Below are 14,930 nucleotides of genomic sequence, written 5' to 3' on the forward strand. Positions count from 1 at the left end.
CTCTTTATCCTGTTTCATCAAACCATTTTTTATTTCTTCCACACATCACCAAGCCCTCTATGTTCATATTGTACATGTTTTTATAGGTTTAGGGTGGTACTAAGGCATTCATGTCCTGGTTCCACACATCCCAATGTTGATTAGAGATGATCTGAACTTCCTTAATAATATCTATTTTTTCTACTGCAGCTGATTTTCTTATTCAAGCAAATGCTTTCTTAATCACAAAGCCCTCCTTAGTGAATAGGTTGTGTGTGTTTAGGTAAGGACATCTCTCTATCGTCCATTTTCTATCCGACCCTCTGTTTTCCATGTTGATTCAGTGTGCACTATTGTCATTATACTATTCTCACCTGCACTTCTGGCAATATCTCCACTTTCAAAGATAAAACTATATTAAATGAGTCCAGGTACTTTTCTTAAGTAGGAATTCAGCACAGTGGAACAGAATGTTTAATCCAAGCCACACATACTGGAGTTGTACACTGTAGACTACAGTCGTGGTCAAAAGTTTTGAGAATGACACAAGTATTGGTCTTCACAAAGTTTGCTGCTTCAGTGTTTTTAGATATTTTTGTCAGATGTTACTGTGGTATACTGAAGTATAATTACAAGCATTCCATAAGTGTCAAAGGCTTTTATTGACAATTACATTAAGTTTATGCAAAGAGTCAATATTTGCAGTGTTGACCCTTCTTTTTCAAGACCTCTGCAATCCGCCCTGGCATGCTGTCAATTAACTTCTGGGCCACATCCTGACTGATGGCAGCCCGTTCTTGCATAATCAATGCTTGGAGTTTGTCATAATTTGTGGGTTTTTGTTTGTCCACCCGCCTCTTGAGGATTGACCACAAGTTCTCAATGGGATTAAGGCCAAAATGTCAATGTTTTCATCCCCGAGCTACTTAGTTATCACTTTTGCCTTATGGCAAGGTGCTCCATCATGCTAGAAAATGTGTTGGTACCATTATTTATACATGGCTGTGTTCTTAGGCAGAATTGTGAGTGAGCCCACTCCCTTGGCTGAGAAGCAACCCCACACATGAATGGTCTCAGGATGCTTTACTGTTGGCATGACACAGGACTGATGGTAGCGCTCACCTTGTCTTCTCCGTACAAGCTTTTTTCCGGATGCCCCAAACAATCGGAAAGGGGATTCATCAGAGAAAATGACTTTACCCCAGTCCTCAGCAGTCCAATCCCTGTACCTTTTGCAGAATATTAGTCTGTCCCTGATGTTTTTCCTGGAGAGAAGTGGCTTCCTCGCTGCCCTTCTTGACACCAGGCCATCCTCCAAAAGTCTTCGCCTCACTGTGTGTGCAGATGCACTCACACCTGCCTGCTGCCATTCCTGAGCAATCTCTGCACTGGTGGTGCCCCGATCCCGCAGCTGAATCAACTTTAGGAGATGGTCCTGGCGCTTGCTGGACTTTCTTGGGTGCCCTGAAGCCTTCTTCACAACAATTGAACCTCTCTCCTTGAAGTTCTTGATGATCTGATAAATGTTTGATTTAGGTGCAATCTTACTAGCAGCAATATCCTTGCCTGTGAAGCCCTTTTTGTGCAAAGCAATGATGACGGCACGTGTTTCCTTGCAGGTAACCATGGTTAACAGAGGAAGAACAATGATTTCAAGCACCACCCTCCTTTTAAAGCTTCAAGTCAGTCTAACTCAATCAGCATGACAGAGTGATCTCCAGCCTTGTCCTCGTCAACACTCTCACCTGTGTTAACGAGAGAATCACTGACATGATGTCAACTGGTCCTTTTGTGGCAGGGCTGAAATGCAGTGGAAATGTTTTTTGGGGATTAAGTTCATTTTCATGGCAAAGAGGGACTTTGCAATTAATTGCAATTCATCTGCTCACTCTTCATAACATTCTGGAGTATATGCAAATTGCCATCATAAAAACTGAGGCAGCAGACTTTGTGAAAATTAATATTTATGTCATTCTCAAAACTTTTGACCACGACTGTATAAGATGCTTTAAGCAGAGGCTGAAGGATTCCGAGGGGGTAAACATGTTAGAATTGAACTCTCTTACAGCCAGCGCTCCTATGACAGAATCCATTTCCCGCTCTCATGTGTACATGTTCAGTGATCCGAACCGCCTCCAAATAAGTTTCCCTCACAACCTCTTCCTCACACACGGCAGGCAGAGCCGAGGAGCACTTAAACCAAATTGACTTTACCGATTTGAATTATGAAGATACCGATATCATGCATAAAGTTATTTATCCCTCTGAAGAATTGGAATAAGTAATTCCCTCAGATGGCGGTACGGGGGAACTAATATGAATGCAAATAGGGTTAGCCTCCTGCATTAGTGTCTGATAAACAATTTACAGGCCTCAGTGTTCACTGGGGAATAAACACTCTCCTGGCTGCACACACACACACACACACACTCTCACTCTCTCTCTCTCTCTCTCTCTCTCTCGCTCTCTCGCTCTCTCGCTCTCTCTCTCCTGCACACATACTCTCCTGCACACACTCTCTCCTGGCTGCACAGGAGGAAATGGGAAGATGCCAATCTGGAGAGAGAGGGTCTGTTCCAGCATCCCCTCTCTTTAGACATCCTTATCTCCATTAACCCCTTGAGCTCCTGGAATCATTAGAACTAGATCAGACCATGCTGTTACTTTTTAGCATGATGAACTATATAGCATGAAATATAATTTAAGCATGAAATACACTATATATACAAAAGTATGTGGACACCCCTTCAAATTAGTGGATTCGGCTATTTCAGCCACACCCGTTACTGACAGGTGTATAAAATCAAACACACAGCCATGCAATCTCCATAGACAATCTCCCTTCGTTCTAGTGAAGGGAAATCTTAACGCTACAGCATATAATTCCATTCAAGATGATTCTGTGCTTCCAACTTTGTAGCAACAGTTTGGGGAAGGCCCTTTCCTGTTTCAGCATGACAATGCTCCCGTGCACAAAGCAAGGTCCATACAGAAATGGTTTGTCGAGATCAGTGTGGAAGTACTTGAATGGACTGCACAGAGCCTTGACCTCAACCCCTTCGAACACCTTTGGGATTAATTGGAACGCCGTCTGTGAGCCAGGCCTAATCGCTGAACTTCAGTGCCCGACCTCTCTAATGCTCTTATGGCTGAATGGAAGCAGGTCCCCGCAGCAATGTTCCAACGTCTAATGGAGAGCCTTCCCAGAAGAGTGGAGGCTGTTATAGCAGCAAAGGGGGGACCAACTCCATATTAATGCCCATGATTTTGGAAAGATGTTCAACAAGCAGGTGTCCACATACTTTTGGTCATGTATGAAAAAAGAAAATGTATGCACTCACTAACTGTAAGTCACTCTGGATAAGAGCGTCTGCTAAATGACTAAAATTTAAATGTAGTGTATCTACAATTGTCATTTCTTTTGGATGTCCTTTTTTTGCCGTCAAAATTGACTACAAAGTGTAAATAGGATGATTTTGGTCATAAAGTCAGTTTAGTCTAAAACAGATAAATTAATGTTGGGTTTTGATTTGACGATGTCCATTTGCCCTCTAACATGCAGTAGCATAGACAATGAGACAGACCTGCCCAGCAGCTCCGACTTTGTTTACATAAGACTACACGTCGCACATTTTTTACATCAGAAATACTACACCAAACACCTTAGTTATACTGTATGTAAAATTGTGCAACTAAAACATCCTCAGCAAAAACATACAAATTAATTACAGATTTCTTGAGTTATCTTACATTCATTCTGGGGATTTTGAGGAAGTGAGATTCGTTTCAATGTCTACAGTGTCTCATGGGGGACAAACATCATTAACCAAACGCAGAATTGGTCAGGAAACACACTTCCAAGACTGAAATCTCGTATTTCTAATGACCAACATCAAAACACACTTGCCAATCGGCGTGTTCAGTGGCTCTTTAAACATTTTCAGATCATTTTCCTTAAGGTTTGGTTAAAGTGCTCCTTCAAATTGTGTTTGGAATGCCATAACGTTAGACATATGCTTGATGAAGTGTGTGATTTGTTTTTACAGCAACCATTGAAAAAAGTCTCCATTTAACTTTTTAAGACTCAAGAAGGAGATAAACAGAGCAACCACATCTGAGCAATCAAGTAAATAAATAGTGTAAGACCGGGGTAAAGAAGGATTATCCATGGACACTGTGACTTCAGATAGTACTCTATGTTTAATTCGAGCAAGCTACTCAACTTCTGGGGACAAATAAAATATCAGGAGAAATCATATGAGCAGAGAGCTAGCACCTGCTAAGGCACCAAACCCTAAACTGAAGAGATATCCCAGTATGCCTGATCTTTATACCCAGAGCAATAGCATCTGATATCACAATAAATGTCATTCAATTATGGTCCCACAATAGTACTAAAAGTGGGAGCCATACAAAACAGTGTCAACATACATTTCAACAACAGAGGGGATTAGCAATAGCCCTGAAATTGACATTTAGTTGTCAGAGTGCTCTTCCCTTTTTGTGCTGCTGGCTGTCAAGGCATAGCAAATCACTGCTCTCCTTCTATTGACTTTGATTGGGCGACATCGTGTATGTCATCTCCTTACCCTCCTTTTGCCTCTTCATCTCCATACTGCTCTTCACATCTATGGTTTCTTACTGCATTCACACTTCATGTGTGTCCTTGTTAATGGTCTACGTGGTGCTATTTGTGCAATGTGGAAACTTTTATGTATAGTGTTTGTCAGTCACTGAAACAATTAGAGTCCCCCCGTGTCATATATGTAGAAATGTCTCCCATCTTGTTTCCTATTGGCATTTGTCTTCCCAATACAAACCCACTTGACCATTTACATGCTCTCAGTTGTGAATTAAATAGAATTGATGTACATGACGATAACTCATAACTTCACCACAGATTTCAACAGAAAAGTTCACGAACGTTACTCTTTAACAGTAGGAGGATAACATTGTGTTTGTGTACTTGGTCATTACCTGCCATGAAAACTAAATGAGCAAATGACGAGTACTATAACACTCTCTCACTCTTTCACCAAATGTGGATTTTATATCACTGTATCACTGTATTGTACTAGCTACAGTATATCCCTATTCATCCCTAGTTGAAACTCAGAAGGGCCAAGCTTTTAAACCCAACGTTGGTGTCTGCTCCCTACCAGCCACCTGGAAAATACTTGTGTTTTTCATGACTTTTAATCTGATTATTAGATCTGAATTAAAATGCAGACAGACGCCAGTCTTTTAAATGGTGCCTCTTTTCAAATGGTGTCATAATTATGGAACACAGTGACACTGGAGCACTTAGACATAATTAACTGAAATCAAACTGATTGGAGCGATATCCTCTATAATGCCAATTTTAGTGCATTTTACGCCATGATTGAACAATGAATCTGTGTAAAGTGTCAGTGTATGTGTGTGTGTGTGTGTGTGTGTGTGTGTGTGTGTGTGTGTGTGTGTGTGTGTGTGTGTGTGTGTGTGTGTGTGTGTGTGTGTGTGTGTGTGTGTGTGTGTGTGTGTGTGTGCTACAGCATCGTCTGGATAATTAGCTCTCAAGGGATGACAGTCTGAACAGTTAAAGGACAATCATAGCACTATGAGATGTTAAACTGCTGCCTGCTGCCGCTGTCTTTTACTGCGGCCTAATTATTTTCTATAGGCCAGGCAGGTGCTTAATTTTGTACCTTCATAGGAATGACTAACTTTCACACAAGCAGACGGACTGATATTTTGTTGAGTTGTAAACACTCTCTCATATGATAATTCAGTGGCACACTAAAGCACATTTGAAAGACAGGGCTCTTATTGGAATTGATGGTGGTAGATTGTATCATGTTGAGTGACGACAGTGGGTCTCTTTCTCTGCATTGTTTGTTTTTGGTAAATGAGTTTTGCATTCATTCAAGACAAACACAATTGTGTGGAGAGAGAGATGATTAATTCAGATTTACATAGCCTAGCATCTGGAATTTAAGTTAATATTACAAAGACTTCAAGATATCTGAGCAGGATTAGAATAGAAGATATTGGCCTACATATTCTGTCTGCAAAACAGCCCTTGAAGTTCACAATATAACCATAGCTCTCCATAGCAGTGGAGGCTCCTCATAGGAGGAAGGGGAGGACCATCCTCGTCAGTGAATTTATTTAATTTTTTAAATAGTGAAACATTAAAATAGTTATCATTTTTAGATACAACTATACTAAATGTATTCACGTCACCAAATAATTGATTATAACACACTATTTTGTAAAGAACGTCTACAGTAGCCTCAACAGGATTCTGTAGGGTAACACCATGGTGTAGCCGGAGGACAGCTAGCTTCCGTCCTACTCTGGGTACATTGACTTCAATACAAAACCTAGGAGGCTCATGGTTCTCACCCCCTTCCATAGACTTACACAGTAATTATGACAACTTCCGGAAGACACCCTCCAACCAATCAGAGCTCTTGCAGCATGAACTGACATGTTGTCCACCCAATCAAAGGATCAGAGAATGAATCTAGTACTGAAAACATATGCTACAGCTAGCTAGGACTGCAGTGCATAAAATGTGGTGAGTAGTTTCTCAAAGACAGAGAAAGAGTTGAACAGTTTTGAACAAATTAATTTCTTCCAAAATTAAGGAGAAGCAAGAGGGAGAGAGAGAGAGAGAGACTTTGCTATATTTTGTTGTATTTTTCTAATCTTTCACATTCACTTACTTAGCTAGCAAATGCTGGCTATGGCTATCCAACACTGGAACTCTTCCAAGTCAAGGTAAGCTTTTGGTTTTATTCATTTATTGCCACCAGGCCCGCCGGTGCAACTGCTAAACTGCTTTCTGACTGTACACTGTACTGCATGATTGTAGCGGGTTTACTAACGCGTTAGTTCTAGTAGCTATATTGACTATGACATGACAACAATGTATGCTGTGTGCAGCGGTTAGCGGTCATGATATGAAGGTTTGGCTTGGAAAGTTTTTTTCGCTTGGTCACAGACAGCTGATGTGTTGTGCACTGAAGTCCAAAAGTGAAGGAAAAAGGTGAGAGAAGGAGAGCGTGTAGATAGTTGCGAGAATAAATAATATATACAATGAGCAAAGTGACCATGCTGTTTTCATGTGGCTGCTTTGAATGTGAACTGGGTTTGCGTATTCATTCCGACGATTCTGTTGGAAAACATTTCTTAAACGGAAGCAAACAGAACGAAACGGGGATAAACAAACCTGAATTTGTACAATAGAAACTCTAATTTGCAACTGTTGGACTAATGATTACACCCTCGATCAGCTAGATGCAGGCAAGAGGACTTCCTGACGGGCCGCCACCAGGTGGTGAAGGTAGGAAACAACATCTCTGCTTCGCTGATCCTCAACACTGGGGCCCCACAAGGGTGCGTGCTCAGCCCCCTCCTGTACTCCCTGTTCACCCATGACTGCATGGCCAAGCACGCCTCCAACTCAATCATCAAGTTTGCAGACGACACAACAGTAGTAGGCTTGATTACCAACAATGACGAGACCGCCTACAGGGAGGAGGTGAGGGCTCTGGGAGTGTGGTGCCAGGAAAATAACCTCTCACTCAACATCAACAAAACAAAGGCGATGATCGTGGACTTCAGGAAACAGCAGAGGGTGCACCCCCCTATCCATATCGACGGGACCGCAGTGGAGAAGGTGGAAAGCTTCAAGTTCCTTGGCATACACATCACCGACAAACTGAAATGGTCCACCCACGCAGACAGGGTGGTGAAGAAGGCGCAACAGAGCCTCTTCAACCTCAGGAGGCTGAAGAAATTTGGCTTATCACCTAAAACCCTCAAAAACTTTTACAGATGCACAATTGAGAGCATCCTGTCGGGCTGTATCACCGCCTGGTACGGCAACTGCACCGGCCACAACCGCAGGGCTCTCCAGAAGGTGGTGCGGTCTGCCGAACGCATTACCGGAGGCAAACTACCTGCCCTCCAAGACACATACAGCACCCGATGTCACAGGAAGGCCAAAAAGATAATCAAGGACATCAACCACCCGAGCCACTGCCTGTTCACCCCACTATCATCCAGAAGGCGAGGTCAGTACAGGTGCATCAAAGCTGGGACCGAGAGAATGAAAAACAGCTTATTTCTCAAGGCCATCAGACTGTTAAATAGCCATCACTAGCACATTAGAGGCTGCTGCTGCCTATTGAAATCACTGGCCACTTGTCACGATCGTCGTAATGAGTGGACCAAGGCGCAGCGTGAAATGCGTACATCTTTTATTGAGTACTATTACCAACAACAAAACGAAACGTGAAGTCCTCGGTCATAAACACAAACCTACACGGAACAAGATCCCACAAATGACAAGTGCACAACAGGCTGCCTAAGTATGGTTCCCAATCAGAGACAACAAGACACAGCTGCCTCCGATTGGGAACCACCCCGGCCAACACAGAAATACACAATCTAGAAAAGAACACATAGAAAACAAAACATAGACACTACACATAGAAACTAACACCCTGGCTCAACATATAAGAGTCCCCAGAGCCAGGGCGTGACACCACTTTAAGAAATGGAACACTAGTCACTTTAATAATGTTTACATATCTTGCACTACTCATCTCATATGTATATACTGCATTCTATTCTATAATATTCTTCTGTATATTAATCCATGCCGCTCTGTCATTGCTTGTCCAATAATGTAGATATTCTTAAATCCCATTCCTTACTTTTTGTGTGTATTGGGTATATGTTGTGAAATTGTTAGATATGACTGCACTGTCAGAGTTAGAAGCACAAGCATTTTGCTACACCCGCTATAATGATTTGAAGAGTGTGCAAAGCGGTTTTGAATGTGTCACTGTCTGTCACCTTGATTACTCAAAATATTCTCGACATGTGCCCCTACGTTGTAAACTTTCATTCATAGGCTAGGTTGTAGTAACCTCATCATGGGTATAGGGAAAATTGAATACATGTAGTAGTCTAACCTATCGATGTTACACTGAGTTTGGTGAATGGAATATGACTGACTGTCATCCAATAAGCTGTAATAGAAACACATAGAAATACACTTGGATGCAATATTCCAAACTTTTTGTTTCTATGTACCGTCCCATCTATGGCGCAGTGGCGGTCAGTGCCGTTTAAGATGAGATGACGGAGGATTATTATTATTTAAATTTTTGTATGAGCATGTCCTTATCAAATCAAGTCAAATCAAATTCTATTTGTCACATTTCACGGTAAGGTTCACCTGTTGTATTCGGCGCAAGTGACAATTTTTATTTTATTTTATGTGATAAGTCGATGCTCATAAAATGTTTTATCATCCTCCGTCATCTTAAACGGCACTGACTGCCACTGCTCCATAGATAGGACGGTACTTAAAAACAAAAAGTTTGGAATATTGCATCCAAGTGTGTGTGTGTGTGCATGTGTGTTTCCCAATTGACAGTAATGTATTTTCTCCTGTGTGTTGTCAGAGCCGGGGACCAGTGGTGAATCAACGTGGAGAGACAGCGCCAGAGGTAACTGAGAGAGTGGAGGCTGAGCCACTGTGGCCAGAGACACCAGCAGAGAGGCCAGAGATACCAGCAGGACCAGAGAGACCACAAGAACTAGCAATGGCAGCCATGATTCCAGTGACCACTTTAGACCTCAGCCCCAGCCCTCTCAGTGCAGACCTCAGTCTCAGCGACGGGGGAGACCTACTGGCCTGCTGTGATCTGCTGTCCCTGAAGAGTGACACTGTGTCCCTGGCCAGGGTAAGTGATTTCTTCCATACACACACATTACAGGCTGGGTGAGGGACTTCTTCCATATATACACATTACAGGGAGGGTGAGTGACTTCTCCCAGACACACACATTACAGGGAGTGTGAGTAGCTTCTCCCATACATGTATACACATTACAGTGCTGTCACCCGATCAGTGCTCATTTATAGCCTCGGAAGACAACTCATCTCTGCAAGAGTAGCCTAAGTTTATTTTTGTCTTTCAATAAGTGTTGTTGTTGGTATAGTCTGGCTAGGACAATTCTAGTTAAATGCTGCCCTTCTCTACCTAGTAGCCTAATCCTTGCTTTTTGAACTGCTGAATGCTCAGTATTTGTGACTTTGAAGTGTTGGAACATTGACTTCAACTGGTTTCAGGTGAATTTGTGAAGAGCTTTCTGATAATTGGTGGGTGTGTCTGTTGGAGGGGGTATCTTTCTTCACCTCTGAGAGACAATCAGCAATTAGTAATTCAGTCTCCCCTAGTATTTCAGTGGCAGCTGTAAGCTGCGGTCTTGTGAAGCGGCGGTGTTATCGCCCAAAATGAAGACCGAAACAAAGACGTTCTGCTGAGTTGTTCTGCGGAGGTATTCGAGGAAGGAAAGAGAAGGTTTTCACACTACTCTCTCACTTGAGTATTTTACCTAGTTCTTTTCAGATTATCAAATGTAGCTTTTTTATGGCTTTGTCAAGTATGTGTGATTTCTATCCCTGTTCGCTCCTCTGCCTGTAGGTTTTACAGACGCTCCCCACTCCGTGGCTGCAACCCTTCTAATCTAGTGTACCCTGCCCGCACAACCCATGTGGAATTCCTAGTCTCCGGCAGCGTTTGGAACTGCCAAGCAGTGGTCAACAAGGCTGAGACATGGATTACCCATGAGAACACTGCTACTCCAGCTGCTCTCTCGTCGTCTGACTATGTGTTCTTTCATAGTCCGAGAGCATCTGGTCATCATGGTGGCACAGGACTACTCATTTCTCCTAAACTGAGATTTTCTCTTTTCCCCCTCTCTCACCTGTCCATCTCCTCATTTGATTTCCATGCTGTCACTGTCACTTGTCCACTCAAGCTTAACATTGTTGTCATCTATCGCCCACCAGGTGCCCTTGGAGAGTTCCTCAATGAGCTTGACACCTTGATAAGCTAATTTCCCGACGATGGTTCACCGTTCATCATACTGGGAGACTTCAACGTCTTGACGCCTGACTTCGACTCATTTCTTTCCACCTATTTCTTTCCGCTCCTTGCCTCTTTTGACCTCACCCTTTCCCAGTCCCCTCCCACTCACAAGGCAGGCAATATACTTGACCTCATCTTTACTAGAGGCTGTTAGCCTACCAATCTCACTCCAATCCCCCTCCAGGTCTCTGATTACTATTTTGTTTCTTTTTTCTCCTTCCCACTCTCCTCCAACCCTACCCACTCAGCCCCTACCCAGATGGTCATGCACCATCACAATCTTCACTCTCTTTTTCCCACTACTCTCTCCTCTTCTATTCCATAATGTCTCCCTTCTGCTAAATCCTTCTCCCTCCAGTCTCCTGACTGCCTCTTCGACCCTACTCTCCTTTCTGCCTCCTTTGACTCCCACTCTCCCCTTTCCTCCTGGTTGGCTCGACCCTCCCCTCCTGCACTGCATGCTCACAGAACAGGGCTGTTGGCAGCTGAGCGAAAATGGAGGAAAAACTAAACTTCCGGAGGATCTATCATCCTTCCACTCACTCCTCTCTACGTGCTCTTCTTCTCCAACTCTGGGAAACTATTTTCCACCTTCTCCTCCCTCCTTAATCCTCCACCTACTCCCCATCTCTCCCCCCTTTCTGCGGACGACTTTGAAAAAAAGGTTGACAACATCCGCTCCTCATTCACTCAGCCTACTGAGTCCACTGTTCCCACTCACACAGAACTACCCTACGCCTTGACCTCTTTCGCCCCTCTCTCTCCAGATGAAATCCTGCAACTAGTGATGTCCAGCCACCCGACAACCTGCCCACTCAACACCCTCCCCTTCTCCAGACTATCTCTGGAGAACTTCTCCCATTCCTCACTTCCCTCATCAACTCATCCTGCAAGATGGCCAGAGTCACTCCCCTCCTCAAGAAACCAACACTCGACCCCTCTGATCAAAAACTACAGACCAGTATCTCTCCTTTCTTTTCTTTTCAAAAAACCTGAGCGGGCTGTCTCGTTAATGCACTCAGAAAGATCTTCTTGACCCTAACCAGTCAGGCTTCAAGATGGGTCACTCAACTGAGACTGCTCTCCTCTGTGTCACGGAGGCTCTCTGCTCTGCCTAAGCTGACTCTCTCCTCTGTTCTCATCCTCCTAGATCTATCTGTTGCCTTCAACACAATGAACCATCAGATCCTCCTTTCCACCCTCTCAGGGCTGGGCGTCTCAGGTTCTGCACACTCCTGGATTTCATCCTACCTGACAGGTCGCTCCTACCAGGTGGCATGGAGAGGATCTGTGTCTACACCATGTGCTCTCACTACTGGTGTCCCCCAGGGCTCGGTTCTCGGCCCCTCTCCTCTTTTTTCTATACACCAAGTCACTCGGCTCCATCATATCCTCTCATAGTCTCTCCTATTATTGCTATGCAGATGACACTCAACTACTTTTCTCATTCCCCCCTTCAGACACCCAGGTGGCGACACGCATCTCTGTGTGCCTGGCAGATATCTCAGCTTGGATGTCAGCCCACCACCTTAAGCTCAAGCTCAACCTCGACAAGACAGAGCTGCTCTTCCTCCTGGGGAAGGCCTGCCCACTCCAAGACCTCTCCATCACAGTTGACAACTCCACGTTGTCACCCTCCCAGAGTGCAAAGAACCTTGGTGTGGCCCTGGACAACACCCTGTCGTTCTACTGCAAACATCAAAACAGTGACTTGCTCCTGCAGGTTCATGCTCTACAACATCCGTAGAGTACAACCTTTTCTCACACAGGAAGCGGCGCGGGCTCTAATCTAGGTACTCATGTTTTTTTATCAAAACGTGCACTTTTTCTACTAGCACTGACTTTGCTGATAACTTCTTTATTGAGGAAAACATTTACTTACTATGACTGTGATATGTGGTTGTCTAACCTAGCTATCTTAAGATGAATGCACTAACTAACTGTAAGTCGATCTGGATAAGAGAGTCTGCTAAATGACTAACTTATAAAAATGTAAATGTTTCCCCTGGTTTAGGTACATAGGCAGGCAGCAAATACCCTGAGTGTTGCGCTCATCAATCAATCAATCAATAAAATATATTTTATGAAGCCGTTTTTACATCAAATTGCTTATACAGATACCCAGCCTAAAACCCCAAGGAACAAGCAATGCAGATGTAGGAGCACAGTGGCTGGGAAAAACTCCCTAGAAAGGCAGGAACCTAGGAAGAAACCTAGAGAGGAACCAGTCTCCGAGGGGTGGCCAGTCCTCCTCTGGCTGTGCCGGGTTGAGATTATAAGAGTACATGGTCATTTAGGCCAGATCGTTCTTCAAGATGTTCCAACGTTCATTCGTGACCAGCAGGGTCAAATAATAGTCACAGTGGTTATAGCAGGTGCAACATGTCAGCACCTCAGGAGTAAATGTCAGTTGGCTTTTCATAGCTGAGTATTCAGAGGTTGAGACAGCAGGTGAGAGAGAGAAATAGAGAAAGAGAAATAGAGAGTGAAAACAATAGAAAGAGACAACCAGGAGTTGTCAGGCAGGTAGTCCTGAGGCATGGTCCTAGGGCTCAGGTCCTCCAGGAGTGGAGGCAGAGCAAGAGAGAAAGAGAGAGGATAATTAGACAAAGCATACCTAACATCACGCAGGACACTAGATATGACAGGAGAATTAAACCAGATAGGACAGACTGCCCTCTAGCCCTAACTATTTCAGCATAGATACTGGGGACTGGGGGGGGTCAGGGGACACTGTGGCCCCGTCCAAAGTTATCCCCGGACAGGGCCAACCAGGCAGGATATAACTCCACCCGGCAGGATATAACTCCACCCACTTTGCCAAAGCACAGCCCCCACACCACAAGAGGAATTTCAACAGACCACTAACTTACTACCTGGAGACAAGGCAGAGTATAGCCCACGAAGATCTCCCCCACCGCACAAACCCGAGGGGGTGCAAAACTTGACAGGAAGATCACGTCAGTGGCTCAATTCTGACATTACATGATGCACCCTCTTAGGGATGGCATGGGAGAGTGTGAGCAAGCCAGTGACTCAGCCCCCGTAATAGGGTCAGAGACAGAGAATCACAGTGGAGAGAGAGAAGCTGGCTAGGCAGATACAGCAAGGGTGGTTCGTCACTCCAGTGCCTTGCCGTTCACCTTTACACCCCTGGGCCAGACTACACTCAATTATAGGACCTATTGAAGAGATGAGTCTTCAGTAAAGACTTAAAGGTTGTGAGCGAGTCTGCGTCTCTCACATGGATCGGCAGATCTATCCATAAAAATTTTGCTCTATTGGAGAAAGCCCTGCCTCCATCTGTTTGTTTTGAAATGTGAGGAACAATAAGGAGGCATGCGTCTTGTGACCATATCATACGTGTAAGTATGTACAGCAGGACCAAATCGGAGAGATAAGTAGTAACAGTAAAACCTTGAAATCAGCCCAAGCCTTAACAGGAAGCCAGGCTAGCACTGGAGTAATATGATCAAATATGTTGGTTCTAGTCAAGATTCTAGCAGCCGTTTTTGGCACAAGCTGAAGATTATTTAGTGCCTTATCTTGGTAGCCGGAGAGTACAGCATTACAGTAGTCTAATCTTGAAGTGACAAAAGCGTGTATTAGCTTTTCTGCATCGTTCTTAGACAAAAAGTTTCTGATTCTTGTAATGTTACAAAGATGGAAAAAAGTTGCTCTTGAAATATTTTTGATATGTTTGTCAAAAGCGAGATCAGGATCCAGAGTGACGCTGAAGTCCTTCACAATTTTATTTGAGAAGACTGTACAATCCATTGAGATTCATTGTCAGATCCGACAGCAGATGTCGTTGTTTATTGGGAACTAGAGCTAGCATCTCTGTTTTGTCCGAATTTAAAAGTAAAACATTTGCCGCCCTAACAGGCAGTTTTGGGGCTTCACCATGTTTCATCGAAATGGACAGCTGTGTGTCGTCTGCATAGCATGGAAAGTTTACATTGTGTTTCTGAATGACATCACCAAGAGGTAGCATGCAGTGCATTCAGAAAGTATT

At 43.9% G+C, this 14,930-nt stretch overlaps 1 protein-coding gene across 1 annotated transcript in view; it reads left to right on the top strand.

Moving 5' to 3' along the window:
* The window catches only part of LOC121577159, a 60,657-nt gene that overhangs the window by 20,124 nt on the left and 25,603 nt on the right, over positions 1-14,930 (top strand). Inside the window, exon 4 of the mRNA XM_041890934.1 lies at positions 9,444-9,725. Coding sequence (XP_041746868.1) covers positions 9,444-9,725 — 282 coding nt within the window. The remainder of the gene's footprint in view (positions 1-9,443; positions 9,726-14,930) is intronic.

The sequence above is a fragment of the Coregonus clupeaformis genome, unplaced genomic scaffold (genome assembly GCF_020615455.1).
Source record: "Coregonus clupeaformis isolate EN_2021a unplaced genomic scaffold, ASM2061545v1 scaf0038, whole genome shotgun sequence".
NCBI classification, from domain to species: domain Eukaryota; kingdom Metazoa; phylum Chordata; class Actinopteri; order Salmoniformes; family Salmonidae; genus Coregonus; species Coregonus clupeaformis.